The 22,079-nt window shown below is 43.4% G+C and overlaps 2 protein-coding genes across 2 annotated transcripts in view; one reads left to right on the forward strand and one right to left on the reverse strand.

Moving 5' to 3' along the window:
* Positions 1–22,079, reverse strand: part of LOC135206933 (minor histocompatibility antigen H13-like) — a 59,572-nt gene that overhangs the window by 8,568 nt on the left and 28,925 nt on the right. The window lies entirely within an intron of this gene.
* On the forward strand, positions 5,109–18,632 carry LOC135206932 (GDP-Man:Man(3)GlcNAc(2)-PP-Dol alpha-1,2-mannosyltransferase-like; the record flags this gene model as incomplete). Its single annotated transcript, XM_064238436.1, is given in 2 exon segments — positions 5,109–5,233; positions 14,139–18,632. Coding segments are annotated over 2 exon segments (1,341 nt in total), but the record flags the coding sequence as incomplete, so codon positions are not given.

A 22,079-nucleotide genomic window follows, 5' to 3' on the forward strand; every position in this document is an offset into this window, starting at 1 on the left:
ACGCTCGGCAGGACGCTCACCAGGACGCTCGGCAGGACGCTGGCAGGAAGCTCGCCAGGACGTTCAGGCCGCCTTTCAAGACGTTTTTGGGGATTCTGACCAAGAAGTCTTACCCCAGACGCTAGTTTACGCGCACAGGCACGTATGCCAGCGAAGAAGAAATGTAAGGACGTTCTCGGGCAGGTGAGACTGCTGCGGAAGGCGCTGAGGACGCTCGTCCTCCTCAGGACGCTCTACCTTCATCGAGCAGTAAGCGTCATAAAGAAGACAGCCGAAATAAGGCTGCCTCTAGCAAGGATAGGGGTCCTTTGATCAAGCCAAGACCGGACATTAGGACGCCCTCTCCTGACAGACGGTCTCCTCTTCCGTTTAGAGAAGAAGGAGAGCTAAGTAGTTCGGCTGAATCGGTTGAAGAGGAACCTGCTACAGCCCCGTCTATCTCGGACTATAAAGTCCTCGTACGACTCTTGCGTTCTTCTTTTGAAGACAAATTTCAGCCCGCAGCTCCCAAGTCTCCTCCTTCGCAGTTTTCTTCATCTAAAACTGGAAAAACCCGGAGTTTGTAGAGATGAAAACTTCTCTCTCAACGAAACGTGCTTTTAAAAAGCTCCAGGATTGGATGGTACGAAGGAGAGACCAAGGCAAGACGACCTTCGCCTTGCCTCCAACTAGACTTAGTGGAAAAGGGGGCATTTGGTATAGAACCAAAGATGAAGTGGGAGTTCGTATCCCTTCTTCGGCTCAAGGAGATTTCTCCAGCCTAGTGGATTTGCAGAGGAGGTCGCTTTTACCCTCTGCTAAGGTAACATGGGACCGCGTCGGAGACTGACCATCATTTGAAGGGTCTGCTCAGGACGCTGGAAGTCTTCAACTTCCTTGACTGGTGTTTGGGAGTTCTGGATATGCAAGCGAGAAGCCCAGAATCTCTCAGTTTGGGGGAGCTGTCCAGCGTGTTAGCATGTATGACAAGCGTCAGGGATGGTTCGGAGGAGCTCGTATCTCATTTTGGAACGGCTTTATTAAAAAAGAGAGCTTTGCTGTGCAACTTCACAGCTCGTTCGGTGACTCCAGCTCAGAAAGCGGATTTGCTGTTTTCGCCTCTTTCGAACCATCTCTTCCCCAGACTTTGGTAAAGGACCTGACGAACAGCTTACAAGAGAAGGCAACTCAGGACCTTTTGGCCCAGTCTACAAGACGGTCAGCCGTACCTTCAACCTCTTCAGCTGCGGTTCGACCGCCGAAGAAAGTAAAGCCCTTTCGTGGGCTCTCCCCCCTCGAGAGCAGCTCCTCGAGGGAGAGGGTTTTCACGGAAGAGCTTCCTTTAAGACAAAGCCTTCCAAGTGAGAAGCATGTCCTTCAGACACCCAGTCGGAGCCAGACTGAAGTTTTTTGCGGGAGCGTGGAGAGAGAGAGACACGGACTCTTGGTCCCTCAAGATCGTGGAGCAGGGGGTACAAGATCCCCTTTTTAGATCTGCCTCCTCTTTCTACGACTCCCAGAGACCTTTCTCATCCTACCAGGGAGAAAAGAAGAAAGTATTGTTCGATCTCCTTCAGCAGATGATCGACAAAAGAGCGGTGGAACAAGTCGCAGACCTGGGGTCGCCAGGTTTTACAACAGAATCTTCCTAGTACCGAAGCAGTCGTCAGGTTGGCGTCCAGTTCTAGATGTAAGGCTCAATCTTTTCGTAGGAAAAGAACAAATTCACGATGGAGACGCCTCATTCTGTTCTGGAGCGTTGAGACCGGGCGACTGGATGGTATCCTTAGACTTGCAGGGACGCGTACTTTCACATCCCGATCCACCCTCTTTCAAGAAAGTATCTAAGGTTTGTCTTAGACAACAAAGTATGGCAGTTCAGAGCTATGTGCTTCGGACTGACCACGGCTCCAATGGTGTTCACAGTAGTAATGAAGAACGTAGCGAGGTGGCTACACTCTTCGGGAATAAGAGTTTCCCTGTACCTCGACGACTGGCTGATCAGAGCGTCGTCGAGAGAGAAGTGTCTGAAGGACTTGCAGTTCACTTTAGCCTTAGCGAAAGTCCCTGGGACTTCTGGTCAACCTCGAAAAGTCGCATCTGACCCAACACAAGTCCATCGTGTATCTGGGGATTCCAGATGGATTCAGTGGCTTTTCGAGCGTTTCCGTCCCAGGAACGTCAGCGGCTAGGCTTAGAAAAGATCTCAGCCTTTCTAAGGAAAAGAGACTTGCTCGGCGAGGGAATGGATGAGTCTTGATGGGGACCATTTTCCTCGCTTAGAAAGGTTTGTTTCCTTGGGAAGACTGCACATCAGGCCTCTCCAATTTTTCCTTGCGGACGAGTGGAAGGCCAAGGACGATCTCAATGCCATGTTGAGATCTCGCTTCCAATCAAGACCACCTAAGATGGTGGTTGGACCCTCAGAAGCTTCAAGAGGGCGTGTCCCTAAGTCTTCTGAGCCCCGACCTACTGTTGTTTTCAGACGCTTCCATAACAGGATGGGAGCAACACTAGGGGGGAAGGAAGTGTCAGGCTCCTGGAGAGGGGAACAGGTAGCCTGGCATATAAATGTCAAGAACTGGCAGCAGTATTTCTGTCCCTGCAGTTCTTCGAAAAGAGTTTGGAGAACAAGATTGTTCAGATAAACTCGGACAATACCACAGCACTCGCTTATTAAAAAAACCAGGGAGGAACACACTCCAGAACGTTGTTTTCCCTAGCGAGAGAGATTCTGCTGTGGGCAAAGAGAAAAAGGTGACTATCCTGACGAGATTCATTGCAGGGAGTGCAAAACGTCAGGGCAGGGACCTTCTCAGTCGTCGGGACCAAGTCTTACCGACGGAATGGACCTTGAACGAAGCGTTTGCGCGACCTGTGGACGTGTGGGGGGACGTCCACTGGGTCGACTTATTCGCAACGTCAAGGACCAAGAGACTTCCTCTTTACTGCTCCCCGGTCCTGGATCCAGAAGCAATCGCGGTAGACGCTTTGCTTTGGAATTGGACGGGCCTAGACTTATACGCCTTCCCACCATTCAAGATTCTGGGGGAAGTCATGAAGTTTGCGGCCTCGGAAGGGACGAGGTTAACCCTGATCGCTCCGATGTGGCCAGCGAGAGAATGGTTCACAGAGGTCATGTCTTTCCTTGTAGACTTTCCAAGGACATTGCCCTGGAGGAAAGATCTACTCAAACAGCCTCACTTCGAAAGGTTTCACCAAAACCTCTCCGCTCTGGGTCTGACTGCGTTCAGACTATCGAAAAGTTGGCCAGAGCGAGAGGTTTTTCGAAAGCAGCTGCGAGAGCAATCGCACATGCGAGACGTGCTTCCACAAGGGCTGTTTACCAATCGAAGTGGGCTTCCTTCAGGGCATGGTGTAAAAAGGAGGGAGTTTCCTCTTCCTCGACCTCGTGAACCAGATAGCTGATTTTCTGCTCTTTCTCAGGAATGTGCAGAAATTAGCGGTCCCTACCATCAAGGGATATAAAAGCATGTTGTCAGCGGTTTTTAGGCACAGAGCCTCGACCTGTCTGACAACAAGGATATTCATGACCTTTTAAAGTCTTTCGAGACCTCGAAGGTTCCTCAAATGAGACCTCCATCATGGAACCTGGATGTAGTCCTTAAATTCCTTATGTCGAGCACTTTCGAACCGCTTCAGGCAGCGTCTCTTCGAAACCTGACAAGGAAGGCTCTTTTCCTAACTGCTCTTGCGACGGCTAAGAGAGTTAGTGAAATTCAAGCGTTTAGCAAGTTAATGGGATTCAAAGGGGACAATGCTGTCTGCTCGTTGAACCCAACTTTCTTGGCGAAGAATGAAAATCCTTCGAACCCTTGCCGAAGACTTTCGAGATCAAGGGTATGTCAAGTCTGGTGGGCCAAGAACCAGAGAGAGTCCTGTGCCCGGTCAGGGCTCTCAAGTTCTACGTGCATAGAACGAAAGAGGTAAGAGGTCCCTCAGGTAACCTCTGTGCTCTGTGAAGAGACCAGAGTTACCTTTATCGAAGAATGCTGTTGCTTTCTTTTCTAAGGGACACCATTCGGGAGGCTCATTCATCTTTCCAGAAGACTGATTTGAGCCTCTTCCGAGTAAAAGCGCACGAAGTACGAGCCGTCGCTACCTCTCTTGCCTTCCAAAAGAACATGTCAATCAAGGACATCCTTGATTGCACCTTTTGGAGGAGAAACTCCGTCTTCGCCTCACATTACCTAAGGGATGTGAGAACGATTTATGACGATTGTAATGCACTGGGGCCGGGGCCATACGTTTCTGCGGACACAGTATTGGGGTCGGTCCGGAAGTAGCTCTTTCCCTATCCCTTGTTAGGTTTTAGTTTAGGTTGTGTGTTTTTAGGTTGTGGTGAGTCTTATGTGAAGATCTCCCATCCTTTAGTTAGTTTAAGGGGTTTTGTGAATAGTTGGTCAGGGGCGTGGTCAGTTGCTTCGTTGCCCTCATTTGTAAGGCCTCGATGATCTTGTCACGCTGAGGGTCTCGCACCCGTTGACAGATCATCCAGAGCGCACCAGCACTACAGGTCTCCACCTGGCTGGCAACTCTGTAATTAAGCAAAAGCAGCCTTACGTGACAGTAATCACATAGTCTACTTTGCAAACAGGTAAGGAACCAAGATGTATATCATCTACTTAATTTAAGTTTCCTAAAAAATCCTATTCTGTCTCTTCCCACCATCCGAAGGTGGGATTCAGCTATATATATATCTGTCAGGTAAGTGGCATGAACAAAATGTTATTGTTATTATACAATTAAGTTTGTTCATACTTACCTGGCAGATATATATAATTAAAGTGCCCGCCCTCCTCCCCTCAGGAGACAGAGACATTAATAAAAATATGAATAGAAAATGGGAATGGTTCCTGATATCCGCCTCCCAGCGGCGGGAATGGGTACTACCACCTGGCCGCCCACTGCGTGTGCCGCGAGTTTTGAAATTTCTGTCGGACGTCAGAAAAATACAGTATATATATCTGCCAGGTAAGTATGAACAAACTTAATTGTATAATAACAATAACATTTTATTGAGGGGGGATTGTCTGTATTTTGTTCATGTTTTTTATTTTACAGGGATGTTTAAAACATTTTCACTTCTAACTTTCAAAATTTTATAGGCTGTGCTTATGTTACGCCGAGGTGAAAAGGGTTACAAACATATAGCCTTTTTCCATCCATATTGTAATGCTGGCGGAGGCGGTGAAAGAGTTTTATGGTGTGCTATTAGAGCCATTCAAAGAAGGTAGGTGTAATTTCTAAAGTTGAATTAGAACTTGTTTTAACACAATAGCCCATCTGTGCATTCTCTCTCCTCAAACCCACTTCAGGAAGAAGGGAAAGAAAATACTTCTGCATGGCTAGATCATCCCTTTGTTTTTGCTCCCAGAATGCGATATTATAGTTTGAGCATAATTTACCCAAGTTCTTTAGATATTTTGTCATTAGCGTGTGTTTGTTCTGACACGTTATACAAACCATCGGTCCTTTACATAAGGAATTACAATTCAGCGCCAGCTGGACCAGTCGTAAGATTTAATGACTAGGTAGTTTGGCATTAACTGGTTTTCCGATGGTCGGGAGTCCTGCCCAACTGGATGTAAACATCCTACTTTGTTTTCGACCGCCGTCGGGTGAAGACGTGTGCTCGCCTCTCTGCCTGGCTCTGTCTTGAGAGTGTTTACAAGCTTACCTTGACTTTCAACCTGTTTTCTTAAATACTAGTGTGATTGACTAAGTACTTATTATGTGTTTGTTATTATTGTGGTATTACATCACTGAATTCATCATGCAGTCCCACAAATTGGAGAAGCCCTCGAGCCCCCCGTCCAACCGGAGAGTGTGCCCTGGAGTGGAAGGCCAAAAGTGTGGGGCTTTTAGGTCCAGTGATGTGGACCCTCATCCTCTGTGCACAAGGTACCGAGGGCAGGAATGCTTTCGTGATTTAACTTGTGTTTATTGTGTCTCTTGGTCGGAGGAGCAGTGGGAGTTGTACGAAAAGAGGAAGAAGCTGCGTAGGGCTGCCGAGGTGTCGTCGGAAAGCTCTCACTCGACACCTTTGGTGACTGATACGTCATCTTCTTTTCTCCCTCCTCATCAGCTCCCACATATGACTCTCTCCCCTTCAGGGGACGTGTCTCTCTCCGCTTCTTCATTCAATCTGTCGAGTGCAGAGGAGGGAGGCGACATCCCGACCTTGAGTTGTACTCGGGGTCGTCTGTCCACTCAGGGGAGGATCCTTCCCCTGCTGAGCGAACAGGAACCCCCCCCCCCCCCCCCCCCCCCTTAACCCGACTATTGCTTCCAGCAGGTGTGGCGCTCGTTGAGGCTTCCAGGCACTCCGAGTATTCAGGGGCTCATCCATCATCTTGCTGTAGCCCTAGTCACTCACGGGGTGGAGACGAGGACAACTACGACTGTGTCGACCCTGGGTTATGCAACCCCGCCTCACTTGGTATATACCCAGCACGTGACCATGGTCACCCCCATGGCTGCTGTACAAGCTCTGTTGCCGTACATGCCCCAGAGGGAGTTTGTACCACCTCCGCTTGGGTTTGCTGTCCTCGCTCCTCCCCCTGACTTCAAGTGCCCGAAGAGCTCGCCCTTAGATCGGCCCCCTGTTGCCATTGCCGTACCTGCTGCCCCTGTTCCTGCCCGTGGAAGTGCTACTGCTCCCGCAGGTCCTCCCGGCCAGGCGGAGTTGGGCCCCGTTGCCACCACAACCGCCCCAGCTCCAGCATGGATGGGAGACCTGTCAGATGTCCTGGGGAAGTTGGCGAAGAGGAAGTCCAAGAAGAAGAGGAAGGTGTCGTCGTCGTCTTCTTCATCTTCGTTGTCGTCTTCTGCCGCCTCTTCCCCTTCGACTTCCAAGGCCCCCCAGCCGAGGAAGAAGTCTCGCACAGACTTCTAAGGGTCTGTCTCGCTCCAGCGAGACAGGTTGGTCTTCCGCTGGTCCTCCCGTTCCTCTGGGAACGGGGCCTGTCTCTCTTTCCTCAGGGAAGAAGAAGACGGGGACCGTGGAGGTACCAGCCACTGCTGGTACCTCCGCTACTGGCTCCAGAGGTTCCACCTCCGGATCTGGAACTGTCTCGGCCGCTCGCTCGCTCGTGTCACCGAATGTACGGTCACCTACCAGTGATCGTGCAGCCAAGGTCCAGACGGCTGAGTATGCTCACTGTCAGGACCCAGGCACGGAGCGGAAGGATGGTAAGAGTCTCTGAGGTGACTCTCGCCAGACTGGCAATCGCTCGCGCAGTGATCGTCCGGTACCCAGGGTTGACGTAACGGTCCCACCAGACCGTTCACGTGTCGAGGCTGGGAAGAGGTCCCTCTAGTCACCAAGAACAGCCTCGACTGCTTCTGGGGCCACAATGCGTCGTGAGGACAGTGCTGGCTCTCACCGCATCGGTGGACACTACCAGTCACCTGACCGTCGCTCCCACCGGGACTGGACGTCTCACACGGCTGGTAGCAGCTCCCCTGACACACGAGAGCGACACTACCATCCTCAGTCCAGTGTTTCTCTGTAGGAAGACTGCTGGCCCAGACCTGCAGCTCAATCACCACCGTGGGTTGGCGATCGCCTGCAGTCCTCCCAGCCTACTGGCTCTGCTGGTAGGCAGGGTAGAAGCGTCAGGTCTTCCTCACCTCTCCCTTCAACCTCCTCAGGCTGCACCGGGAGGAGCGAGGCGAACAGGAGTGACTGTGAGGAGTACGCTCCTTACGGTCTGGCCACGAGAGCCTATGAGCCTGGTTTGGTCTTAGGACCAAACAGATCATATGCTCAAGTGGTTGGAGGAGACCATGAGGGGTCTGGCGAGGTTCTTCCTCCTCAAGGAAGTGTGTCTTGGGAAGTGATCAGCCTGGATGGATCTGATGGTCCATCGCCTCAGGACGTGATCATCCCCGAGATACAGAGGTCCTCTGCAAAGGTCATTGCGATAATTCGTCAGCACAACGACCTCGGGGAAGAATCAGTGGTTGCTCCCTCTGACCTTCCATCGAGGTTAGAGTCGTTCTGGGGTCCAAGATAGAACCCAGAACGACGATGGGGCTATCCTGGTCTTCCTTGGTCGACAGAGTGCTGGACCAAGTGAACGCCCTTGTCTCCAGACAATAGGCCTCACTCAGGGCCAGCAGGTCGGACAAGCTGTTTCCCCCTCCTCTGCTAAGTCATCGACGTTTCTACGTGCCTTCAGCAGACCCGTTGCCGACCAAGCAGGTTGATCCGGAGCTAGCTCACCTAACTCTGGGAGTGCCTCTTCAAAACCTGCTGTCAGAGAACCTCTGGTTCTCACAGCAAGAGGCATTGGCCCTGGAATCCACTGCCATGGCAGCTTTCCAGGCCATCTCCTGGCTGGATCTGTGGTCCCTCACAGTATCCAGAGTCGCAGCCTCCTCGGAAGCTATAGTTCCTGAGGAAGACTCAGCGTTCAGGAGAGACTGCCAGTCTGGACGTAGGGCCATTATCTACTTCACCCACCAGATGGCCAAAGAAGCCATTCAGCGCCGTAGTGGAGAGTAAATAAATTACATAATAAATGAGTTAATAAGTGTATGAAGAAAATGTTTCATATATAAATTACCATATGAGAAATGAATAAATTAATGGTGAGCCATTGGGCAACTTGGCAGCGCTATGGAGCCCGAGACTTGGGTAGTGGATGTCCTTCAGGAGGGATACCTACTGCCCTTTGAGTTGAGGCCACCCCTCACTTCACACCCGGTCCACCTTCAAACGTACGTCCCCAGTTCTGCCAGAGACGTAGCACTGATTCAAGAAGTGCAGACCATGCTGAGCAAAGGAGCTGTGGAGATTGTGCGAGATCTGTCACCTGGGTTCTACAGCTGACTTTTCCTGGTGGAGAAGTCTACAGGGGGCTGGAGACCGGTGAAAGATCTCTCTCTTGAACCGTTTTGTTCGCCAGACTCGGTTCACGATGGAAACGGCACACTCAGTGCTCAATTCCATCAGTGAGAAGGATTTCCTGCTTTCGGTGGACTTGAACGATGCATATTTTCAAATACCCATTTACCAGTCCTCCAGGAAGTATCTCTGCTTTATCCTCAACAGGATGGTGTACCAATTAAGGGCACTGTTTCGGTCTCTCAACTGCCCCACAGGTATTCACACGATTGTTCACTCTGGTGTCGGCTTGGGCCCATTCGGTCGGGATACATCTGTTGAGGTATCTCGACAATTGGTTGGTCCTGGCGAGCTCTTGCTCGCAGTTGCTACAGGACAGAGATCGACTCCTTGACTTCTGCTGCGATCTGGGGATTGTGATAAACTTCGAGAAGTCAGATCTCGAACCCAAGCAGAGGATAAAGTACCTGAACATGCTGATTGATATGGTAGCAGCACGAGTCTTCCCCCCAGACTCGCGGATCAGCAGGTTCAGGGAGGCAGCCCGACGGTTCCTGTCACGACAGGAACAGTCAGCTCAGCAGTGGCAAGTCGTGATTGGCCTCCTGTTGTCACTAGAGAAGTTAGTCCCTCACGGGCATCTTCACCTGCAGTCTCTTCAATGGAGACTAAAGGAGTGCTGGTCACAGGGACGGGATCCACAGTCCTTCCTGATTCCTCTCACGGAGGAAGTCAGGGAGGACCTGGCCTGGTGGCTAGATGACAGGAACCTCTTAATAGGAATGCCCCTGTGAACTCCCCCTCCGGAGATGCTTCTGTTCTCAGACGCATCGACTGAGGTTTGGGGCACACACCTGGAAGAGTTGCTGGTTGCAGGAGTGTGGAACCATCATGACAAGCACCTTCACATCAACTTTCTGGAACTCAAGGCAGTGCTTCTCACGCTCCAAGAATTCCAGGAACGACTGATGGGACACTCGGTTATGTTGAAGAGCGACAACACCACGGTAGTGGCATACGTCAACAAACAGGGGGGCCTAGTATCCCTCCCGATGCACCAGTTGACAATGCAGGTGCACGAGTGGGCCGTAGCTCACTCAGTAGAGCTGTCAGCCAGATACATTTCAGGCAAGAGGAATGTAGTGGCAGACAAGCTCAGCCACCAGAATCAGGTGATTGGGACCAAATGTTCTCTTCACCCAGATGTAGCAGAAAGGCTCTTCGATCTGTGGGGGCGTCCAGGAGTCGTTAGACAGGGATCTGACCCTCAAGACAGTCTTTCTGCTGGCCCTGGCATCAGCGAAGAGAGTAGGAGAACTTCATGGTCTTTCCTTTGATGTTAAACACTCGAGGGGCTAGGGATCAGTTACGCTCAATTTCATCCCGGATTTCGTAGCAAAGACTCAGAACCCTTCGGTCCCTGACGCCAGGTTCGAATCCTTCTCGATCCCCTCCCTAGAGGACTTCACTGGTAACGATATGGAAGAGATGCTGCTTTGTCCTATTAGAGTGCTACGGCACTATTTGAAGAAAACTCGACACCTCAGGCCTGAGTGTTGATGCCTCTTCGTTAGCACCAGGGTGACCAAGAAAGAAGTGTCCAAGAACACTGTTTCTTTCTGACTTTGTGATGTAATAAGGAAAGCGTACAACTCTGAGAGGAGTGCCAACACCAGTACCTTTCATCCGAGAGCCCACAAAGTTAGAGGTATTGGTCCAACCCTTGCTTTCCTCAAGAACTTGTCTGTTGCACAGGTGCTGAAGGCAGTGGTGTGGTCCAACCAGACCACCTTCACCTCCTACCTTCGGGATATTGCCCATAGGTTCTTGGACACTTTTTCCTTGGGACCCGTGGTGGCTGCTCAACAAGTTTTGTAGCTTACCCTGCTCCTTAACAGGACAAGGTTGCATCTCGTCCATGTGATATCGCATGAATGGAGAATGAATGAGTGTGTGACCTGGCTCCTCCTCTTTCTCTTTTCTTCCCTCCCCCTGCGGGCAGAGGGTAGCGGTCGTCACATGCTGATGGTGCAGGTAAGCCACATAACTGAGCTCCATTCCATCTCTTTCATTAGGGATAGAAGTGTTTATCTGTCCCTTCCCTAGTAAGGGGGGAAGTGGACAGCAGTAAGAGACAAACCCAATGCTTTATATTTGGCTTCTTACTTAAGACATAAGTTCTTGCTTGCTATTCATAAGAGGTACGCATGCCTCCCTCTTATGAATTGGTCCAGAGGTCTGGCCACTGATCCTGCAGTTACCACTCCGATCAGTTGGACAGAGGTTAGGTTCTCCCCCTTTGCTCTTACGACCAGGGAGGGAACCCAGGTTGGGCGAACACCAGTCTGTTCACGAGACTCAGATTCCTCCCACCAATAAGTGAGTCTTCCTTATGTAAAGGACCGATGGTTTGTATAACATGTCGGAACAAATCACAATTTTTTAAAGTAAATCGTATTTTTCCTAACTATACAAACCTGAGGTCCTTTACTTATAGTCCCACCTCATGCCACCCCTCACTCTATTCCTGGGCCTAAAGCAAATTGGAATGTTTACATCCAGTTGGGTGGAACTACCGACCATCGGACAAGCAGTTACTGCCAAACTATCTTGTCATTAAATCTTATGACCGGTCCAGCTGGTGCTGAATAGTAATTCCTTATGTAAAGGACCTCAGGTTTGTATAGTTAGGAAAAATACAATTTACATACTTTCAAAAATTGTGATTTTAGTACAAATCCATCATTTTAAAAGTGCCTATGTTACAATTAGCAGCTTTCAACAGACAACTCTTTTTCCCAGCTAGCCATAAATGTTTGACCCCTGTTGCTTTTAGTAGTGATCAAGTCATTGTCTTATGTGCATCTCAGATCTCTTACATTTGGTGTTGCTGTAAGGATTGCTTCTTACACTTTGTGATATGTTTTGTGCGGTAATATTTCTGAATTTTCATAACTTTCGAATTCTTAGTGAGAACATATTCCCTTTTGGTGACTGCAAGGGTAGAGTGTCTGAGTTTTACTGTTCTTGAAAAAATGTAATTATACTTGTGCTCTTTGAACAGCTGCTTTTTATTGTTTTATATTGCACCTTATACATGTACGTATAGGTGTTTTTTCACTGAATTTTATAAGTAAATGAAGAAATCAGCTATGTTCTTATGGTGTTAAAAAGTACAGTGGAACCTCAGTTGTGTACATAATCCATTCCAGAACCTCCCACAAAGTCCAAAACATACAAAAATTTAAATAATAATTCCAATAGGGAATACATAATACAAATAAAATTAATGCATTCCAGACCCCCAAAAATATTAACAAAAAATAAATTTTATAGGGAATAAACAGTTTTACATACAGAAAACAATGAGAAATAAATATGAATGACTAATGAAACTAATAATGAACATTTAACATCATTCTTACCTTTATGGATGACTTGTTAGCGTATGGAAGACGGAGAGATGGGGAGGAGGAGGAGAGGTTATTGTTTAGAAGGGGAATCCCCCTCCAGAAGGATTTCAGGTATCAAGGACCTATCTGGGGTTACTTCTCTTCAATTTTTACTGGCACTATCTGGGGTTACTTCTCTTCAATTTTTACTGGCACTATCTGGGGTTACTTCCCCTCTTTAGTTTTTACTGGCACTGGGACCAGCTTGAGAGTCACTGGACCCCTGTCACACAACAAAACTGTCCAGACATTTGTTTCTAGCATCTCTTTAAAATTTGCCTAAAGTGGAACACGCATTGTCATTAAAGATGGAGACATGGATTACAACATCTTTGTTAGGATGATAATTCTCTACAAAATCTTTTACATCACTCCACTTGGCAAACTTGTTCTTAATCACTGAAGTAGGCACATTATGTATGTCCATTCTTTTTCTGAATTTTTCAAACCAGCCTCTCCAACCCTTAAATTCACTAACAGCAGTACTTGTGGGCATTTTCTTTCTGTGATTGGCATGCAACATCCTCTAACACTTTGTGATGAGTTCTTTCTAAAATTCTTTACTAGTGTTTCTCGCCATTTTTACAGAAGGGCTGGCACTTGGAGCTTCCTTTGACCCGATGATGGCTTATTTAGCAATTGCCATAGAATAAAAAATCACAAAAATGCACAAAAAACAACAAATGGTTCACGAGAGAACATAGGATGCTTTGTTTGGGAGTTCAGTACAGGCCTAGTCACGCAATGGGCTATGGAAGGAGCGTTTCCAAGTGTACAAAATCCGAGGAAACGTACGAAACCGGAGACAAAATTTTGTCGGAAAAAGTCAATGAAAACTGAATCGTACGAAAACTAGGGGGTACAAAAACTGAGGTTCTACTGTATTAATGCAATAAAAAAAAGCTCCAAGTCAGTCATAGATATCCTTTGTTTCTCCGGTAAACTTCAGTTACTCCTCCAAGTCATCAATGTTGTCATTGAGAAGAACAGAAACCTCTTAATTTTTTTAACAAATTAGGAAGAATCTTACAATGTTTCCTGTATACTGAGAGGGAGTTAGATGCAGCCTTTGCAACCTACATCAACACAGCTTCTGGTTCTGATTATCCCATATGCACAGTCTGTGCTGTTTGGCAGATGCACCTATCTGATGACTCAGGTCTGATGATGTGGTCTTTCCATCTCTCTTGATTGTTTTTGGGAGATCGTACAGCTTATTAAACCACACTTTGGCACATCTTACATTGGATGCCAGGCTGTATAGGAGTTACAGTAGTTGGCCTTCCCCTGCTAAATGAACTTGACTGGGAAATTGACACACCAGTCTTTCCATCTCTCACCTTTGGTACAGGGTGTTCAGAATGTGGCAAAGGTTTTTAATAATCGGTTCTGATGCTTTTGAAACTGCCAGCCTTGTTCTGTGTGACAAACCTCCCTCCTAAGGAGTAAGTTTCCATATTAAAGACCAAGGTTTGTATTCTTGTAGAAACAAATTGTAAATATAAGATCATTTGCATTTTTCTAGATGTACAAACCTTACATTATACTCTCACCTCTAACCATCCCCATCTTTGGCCCTGTAGTTGAAGGGAAAGTGATTAGGTTACTGACAGGTGAAGAGTGGGGAATTATCCTTTAAAATACCTGTTTGCCATCTAACTACTGTTATCAAGCTTCAATGACTATCAGCTATCACTGAAGGTATATCTATATAAAAGACTTCAGGTTTGTATAGATAGACAAAATGCAAATTATCTTAAAATTGTAATTGTCATAGTTATAGAATGTTTAATAATAGATAAATTGTTTGGTGACTGTTCCTTTCTTTTCAGATATCCAAAAGTGAAATGTTATATTTATACAGGAGATACAGATGCTACTCCTCAAGAAATTCTTCAGAAAGCACAGCAAAGATTTAATATTGTTTTGCCAAGACCGGTCGAATTTATTTTCCTTAATTGTCGAACCCTTGTTGAAGCTAAACACTATCCAGTTTTAACTTTACTTATGCAGAGTTTAGGGTCTCTCTTGCTTGGTGGTGAAGCTTTGTCAAAATTTCGTCCAGATGTGTATTTTGATACTATGGGGTATGCATTTACCTATCCTCTGTTCCGATATATTGGAGGATGCACTGTTGGTTCATATACTCATTATCCAACTATAAGCACAGATATGTTAGGCCGGGTTGCAAACAGGATAGAAGCTCATAATAACAGAGGAGTGATTGCCCAGAATGTTGTTTTCAGTATGTTGAAGCTTGGATATTATCATCTCTTCACTTTCCTGTACTCCATAGTCGGGCGATGTGCTCATGTGGTCTTAGTAAACTCAACTTGGACACATGGACATATTAACACATTGTGGGGGCATTCTTGTACTCACATTGTATACCCACCATGTGATACAGAAAAGTTCAAGAGTTTGCCTCTTATTCCTGATTCAGAAAAGTCTATGAAGACTATAATTTCTGTGGGTCAGTTTCGTCCAGAGAAAGACCACTTGTTACAGTTGAAATCCTTTCAGAGGCTCTGTGAAATTTTACACCCAAGTTTGTATGAAAAAGTGCAGTTAGTTTTGATAGGTGGGTGTAGAAATGAGCAAGACCAACAACGTGTAGATAATCTAAAGAATATAGCAAATGAGCTTGGCATTAGTGATAAAATTGTTTGGAAACTGAATGCATCTTTCACAGACCTTTTAGATTCTGTACAGACTGGGACAATAGGCCTTCACTCTATGTGGAATGAACATTTTGGCATATGTGTAGTAGAGTGTATGGCTGGTGGACTGATTATGGTTGCACATGATTCTGGTGGACCAAGGATGGACATAGTCATAGATTATGAAGGCCAGCTGACAGGGTATAGAGCAACAGATATAGAAAGTTATGCCCAGGCAATGAAAAGGATATTGGAAAGTTCTGATGAGGAAAGAAACCTCACAAGAAGAGCAGCTAGAGCCTCAGTTGATAGATTCAGTGACACAGAATTTGAGCTATCTTTCTTGACTACCAGTGAACAGTTATTTTTAGATAACGAAGTGCCTTAGTTTTAATGATTTAACATTTGATATTGATCGTCAGTGACTTTTGTAAGCCAGTTTAGAAGTGGAATGTTTATATCAATATTTGTTCCTGTGGAAATGTAAATCATTGCCTTTTATGTAGGAATATTCCTCAGTGTGAGCTGGAATTGGTGGTTGAAACTTGGCAATAAGGTACGTAATTGATTGGTGGGAGGTGGTTGAGTGTGGAGAAACCCCCATTTGCATGCTGTCACAGAGCAATTTTTCTTTTGCTACTGTCAAACAAGGATGTCTAGCTGCAGTCCTGCTACCTGACATTGTTTTTCAAGACTAGTTTTGACCTAGAGTGGTTTTATGCTACAGAACTCCTGTTCTGAGAACTTCCATACTCTTTCCAAAGGGTAAGGTAGAGATGGTGGTGGAGGAGTTATCTACAATCAAGACTTATCCACAATGCATTCTCCTTTAGAGTGGGAAGTATCTTTCCTCCTGTGCTGCCTAATTTAGATGCCATGCAAAGCCCTGGGGAAGCCTTAGACCAACTTTTCACACACGACTATCTTCTGCTAGTCTTATTCTCAGAAAACCAGACTGGCCTTTCTTATCACATTCTGCACTTGAAGTCTTTTCTCTCATTCCTTCCTGAATTTGTGGCAAAAACCCAGTACCCGTTGGTCCCTGACATGGGATATGGGAGCTTTCAGTTCCTTCTCTCCAGTTCTTGTTGGTGGTGCTTTTATGCCCAGTGCAAATTGTGAGGCGTTACTTAAGAAGGGAACAACCTCTTTCCCAGACTTTTGGTGATTCTTATTTATTATCTGCAAGCACAATGAGAAGGTGTCTTGAATTACCCTTTCATTTAGGCTTCATGCTATAATCAAATGAGTACCTCTTGTTTGGCAAAGTGGATAGTCATACAGTTGAGTGAGAGTGCAAGAAGTTGGGGCAGGACCATGCATTGCATTTTGAAACGACTATTTAGTAGCATAGGTAATGAAGACAGGAGTTTGGAGATGTCAGACCTCAGTAACACAGGTACTGAGGGCAGGTGTCTGAGGAAATTAGACCACTTTTACCTTGTTCTAAACTTGGTTCTTTAAAATTTTCTTATATAAGGTTTCCAGACACTTCAATGCCAGGCTCCTGTACCATTTCCCTGACATCCCTATGTCAGACTGAATAAGAAATTAATGGAGTCGCCGTTTCCCTGCTCTCTATCATGACTGGGAAGTGTAACATTTATGTGTGGTGTGTGGATATTGAAATTGGAAGTCATTTGAGAGATGACTCCCCACCTAAGGAGCGGGCCTCCTCCCTACATACAAGGCACCGGTCTGTATTCCTGTGGGATCAGATCATAAATATAAAAGTAACACATATTCTTCTTACTTATACACCAGATCCTTTTACCCACCTCAACCACGCCACTTAGTCCCTGATGCTGCAAGAAGAATTGCTCAGGAAATGGCAGGCAATTTGGAGGTTTCCTCCCACTCACCCACCCATAACCAATTAAGTACCTCATTACCAAATTTCAATGACTGGTTCCAGTCAGTGCTGAGGAATACTCCTGCATAAAAGATTGATTTGCATACTTGGAAAAATACAAAGTACAGTAGTACATTAAAAATTTGTGATTTCCATTGTTTTTATCATTTAATTTACATTTTTTAAAAAATTATGTAATCGTACGTACAGTTGCCTCAAGTATTCCTTTACCCCCTGCCCTTCTGTTTCATGAAAATGGTATGGTAACACTGAATTCTGCAAATGAAAGCCTATTTGTTGTGTAATGACGGACGTGAATGGTCGAGCTATTGGTATGTCAATGCTCATATTTTTTTAAATACTTCTGTTGGCAGTATGTTAATGGTATACGAATAATAGTTCACATACAAATGAAATGAGTTATCGTTAAATAGAAAAATAGTATAGCAAGGTAATAAAAATAGAAATGGTAAAAATCATGTTCAGTTTTGATTAATCATACATCGTCAACCTTAGTTACACTCAGGTGTGGCTACTACAGGCGTTTGCTGAAATCCAACTTCGTTCAAGTAGATATTTGGTGTCAATTTCAGAACATAATTATTTGAATGGAAAAACACTTTCGATTTACATAATCCATCAGTTTATAAAGTGATGAGATTATAAAACCACAAATATCAAGAACTATAAATATAATTTCATAAAGGCAATTAAAATAGCCATTGACAGGTTATGAGACGGAAGGCTTGGGGAGAAATTACTAGTAGACAATCAGATGTATAAAGGAACAAATATATCCAGTGTATCACTCCTATTTTTTTTTATTCGAGCCGTGTCTCGGCAGAGTAGCCTAGATGTAAATTTCTCGAGTCATCCGAGTAACAACACAACCACCCTGATGGTCTTTATATCAGTGGTAGATATGGTTACACACTGGTAAATTCAGTACTTTGGTATGATGAGAGAGAGACTGAACTATGGTTGGGTTTATTTTCTGTCAATTTTGTTGGTATTATTAGAACAATACTATATAGACCTTTTATAATACCTTGGGAATGACAACAAGGATTCGATAAAAGTTGTATAGCTTATAAAAGAGAGGCGCGGAGCTAGTAAGTGATGTCGACCATTGTTAGTCCATTAAGTGTTTCTCTTTAGTATCGGTCTAGTGGCTGGAGTTGACAATGGATCGTAATCAACAAAGAATCGGCAACAGGAGCAGAATTGTGGGCATGAGAGACTGGCATGTCTTACAAAGGTATTGCAAGGGAATTGGGGATATCATTGCCAACAGTTCGACTTTGGTGTCGAAAATGTAAGGAGTCTGGAAACCTCAACGACAGTCCAAGAGCTGGAGGACCAAGAAAAATAACCCCTGAAGAGAAAAAGGTGCTTTTCGTGCAGAATCAGAATTGGAAAAAATATGCAATTAAAAAAAGGCACTTTTCCTGCAGAATCTTAATTGAAAAAAATACGCAATTAAAAAAAAGTGCTTTTCCTGCAGAATCTTAATTGAAAAAATATGCAATTCAAAAAAGGTGCTTTCCCTACAAAATCTTAATTGAAAAAAATATGCAATTAGAAAAAGGCTTTTACTGCCAAATTAGAATTAAATAAAGGTACTTTCCCTACAGAATCTTAACTGAAAAAATATGCAATTAGGAGAAGGTTTTTACTGCAAAATCAGAATTTTAATAAAAGGTGCTTTCCCTGCAGAATCTTAATATAAAAAAATACATAGTAAAAACAAGGTGCTCTTGCTTCAAAATCGGAAAAGGGTACTTTCCATGCAGAATCTTAATTGAAAAAGATACGCAATTGAGAAAAGGGAGCTTTTCCTGCAGAATCTTAATTGAAAAAAATACAATTTAAAAAAAAAGGTGCTTTTCCTTTAGTATCAGAATTTTAAAAAAAGGTCCTTTCGCTGCAGAATCTTAATTGAAAAAATTAGGCAATTAAAAAAAGGTGCTTTTCCTGCAGAAAAAGCATAAATTAAGGTGCTTTCCCCCACAAATATTTCTTTATTGAAAAAAATAACAAATAAAAGCCTTTTCCTGCAATAATCAGAATTTTTAAAAAAGGCATTTTCCCGGCAGACAATTAATTTTAAAAAAGCTAAATTTAAAAGTGTTTTTCCTGCAAAATCAAAATTGGAAAAAACTAAAAGAAAAAAAAAAAAAAAACAAAAAAAAAAAAGTGGCCTTTTTTTTCCTGGCCCGAAATTTCAGTAAATTAAAAAATGAAAAAAAAAATCCTTTTCCTTCAAAATCAGAATTGGAAAAATACTGAATGAAAAAAGCCACTTTTCCTGCCAAATCAAAATTCGGAAAAAAAAAGTGCTTTTCCTGGACTTTTCTTACAAAATCGAAATTGAAAAAAATAGGGAATTAGAAAAAAAGGTACTTTGCTTGCAGAATCAATAATAATAATAATAATAATAAAAAGAAGTTCTTACAAAATCGAAATTGAAAAAAATACGGAATTTTAAAAATTTACTTTTCTTGCAGAATCGAAATTTTAATAAGTGCTTTTCTTACAAATTCTAAATTGAAAAAAAAAATATGGAATTAAACAAAAGGTACTTTTCTTGCAGCAGAATCGAAATAAAAAAAAAAAAAAAGGTGCTTTTCATACAAAATCTGTACTAAAAATACGGAATTAAAAAAGGTACTTTTTTGCAGAATCGAAATAAAAAAGGGTGCTTTTCTTACAAAATCGAAATTTAAAAAAAATATGGAATTAAACAAAAGGTACTTTTCTTGCAGAATCGAAATTGACAACTAAAAAAAGGAGCTTTTCTTACAAAATCGAAATTGAAAAAGAAATGAATTAAAATAGGTACTTTTCTTGCAGAATTTAAATTGACAATTAAAAAAGGTGCTTTTCTTACGAAATTGAAATTGAAAAATTCAATTGAAAAAACTGAAATACTGAATTCCAAAAAGGTGCTCCTTTCCTCCTGCAGACGTCACCAAATACTGAATTACAAAGGTGCAAGGTACGCGACTCGCCTCTCGCAAAACAGATGCAACAGGTGCAATGCTGACGTCCCAAATACTTGGTGCAAGGTGCAGGTGCAGTCGCCCAAATTCAAGTTGCAATGCTGACATCCCAAATATATACTTAGTGCAGACGTCCTGATTCAAGGTGCACCAAATACTTGGTGCAACGCAGAGATGCAGACGTCCCGATTCAAACTAACTATACTCCGTTTTTTTCCATCTGTCCACCCGCCTGTGGTGTTTGCGTGTGGTAACACTGTGTCCCGGGCTTTAGATGGTTATATTCAGCTTATATTCAACAATAATAACAATAACCTATTTCAAATATTAACGGTGTGATTCGCATACAATAAATTATTAAAACGTTTCAGTTGCAAATGTACACCCAGATATCCTTTTATTTACCTAAAATTTACACAACGTAACTATCTAAAGCCCGAGACGCAGTGTTACCATATGCAAATACCCCAGGCGAGTGGAAAAATGGAAAAAAACAGAGTATAACTTCAATTATTCCCAATATTAAACAAAGCCGTGTCAAGGAGAGTAGTGAGGCACTGGTGGTTGGGAAACAAATGCCATATGTTAAAAATAAACCTCGGAGAACACTTTTATTTTTTTGATGCTCTGGAATGGTTCAACAGTCGTTTAAACGACGACAATTACGCATAAGGTAAATCTCTCATTGTTAGCACGCAACTGTAAGCTTACTACCGATAACGACTATACTTAAAACAATTAAACAATGCTGAAGAGATCCTTTTTAAATAATAAAGCAAATTTTATAAGAAACGGATAAAATATATACTATATCTCATTTATTAACTCACCCCAAAAACATTCTATTATATATAAACCTGAATTTGATAGAATGTAAAATCTAAATATGCAAAAAGCAATCACGCATGAAATACAGTAAATATACATACTGATATCCGGTTTAATCTTTTTTAGATTTGCCGAGTTCTCATTATGCTGTTTTTTTTTTTTTTTTTTTTTTTTTTGCAGCTTCTCTTACTAAAGGGTTTCTTAATCGGTACAATATCATTCTTCAATATACGAGACTGCTTGACTGAGTTATAACGATCTTTCACACCGACTGCTTGCTGTAAGAGTGAAGTAATAAATTCCGAATGGTACGCCTCTATCAAATGGTATTCGAATAAACAGTTCACATTATAAATGAAATAAGTTGTTAAATAAATAGAAAAATAGTAAACAATTAAAATAGCAATGGTAAAAATTATATTCAGTCTTGATTAATCATACATCGTCAACCTTCGTTGCATTCAGGTGTGGCTGTTAATTACTGCTTTGCTGAAATCCAACTTAGTTCAAAGTAGATATTTCGTGTCAATTTCGGAACATAATTTTTTGAATGGAAATACACTTTCGATTTACATAATCCACCAATTTATAAAGTAGTGACAGGTTATGATACGGAAAGCTTGGGGAGGAATTAGTAGACAGCCAGATGTATAATAGAACAAATGTATAATTTTTTTTTATTCGAGCCACGTCTCACCGGAGTAGCTTAGATGTCAATTTCTCGAATAACGTTAAACACAACCACCCTGATGGTCTTTATATCTGTGGTAGATATGGTTGCACTGATAAATTCAGGACTGAGATATGATGAGAGAGAGACTGAACTATGGTTGGGTTTATTTTCTGTCAATTTCGTTGGCATTATTGAATATTACAGAATTGGCCATTTATAATACCTTGATAATGACAACAGGAACTCTATTAAAATTGTATAGCAGAGAGAGAGAGAGAGAGAAGAATAAAGTACCGTTAGGTTTATTTTCTGTCAATTTCATTGATATATTAAACAATACTGGATTGACCTTTTATAATCCCTTGAGAATGACTACAGGAACTCTATTAAGAGAGAGAGAGAGAGAACCATAGTTGGGTTTATTTTCTGTTAATTTCGTTAGCATTATATTAAACAGCACTGAACAGACCTTTTATAATACCTTGAGAATGATAACAGGGGCTCGATTAAAATTATATAACTTAGAGAGAGAATTATAGTTGGGTTTATTTTCTGTCAATTTTTTTTATTTGGTATTATTAAACAATACTATATAGAACTTTTATATTACCTTGAGAATGACAACAGGGACTCAATTAGATTAATGTTAAACCATGCGATTATACAATAAGGTAAGTCCGATATCGCTGTCTTCGTCCAGCCTCACACTATGCCTTTTTTCTCCAGCAGTGAGCCGTTGCTGCCGAAAATGGAAAACC

This window comes from Macrobrachium nipponense, chromosome 31, assembly GCF_015104395.2.
Source record: "Macrobrachium nipponense isolate FS-2020 chromosome 31, ASM1510439v2, whole genome shotgun sequence".
NCBI lineage: Eukaryota > Metazoa > Arthropoda > Malacostraca > Decapoda > Palaemonidae > Macrobrachium > Macrobrachium nipponense.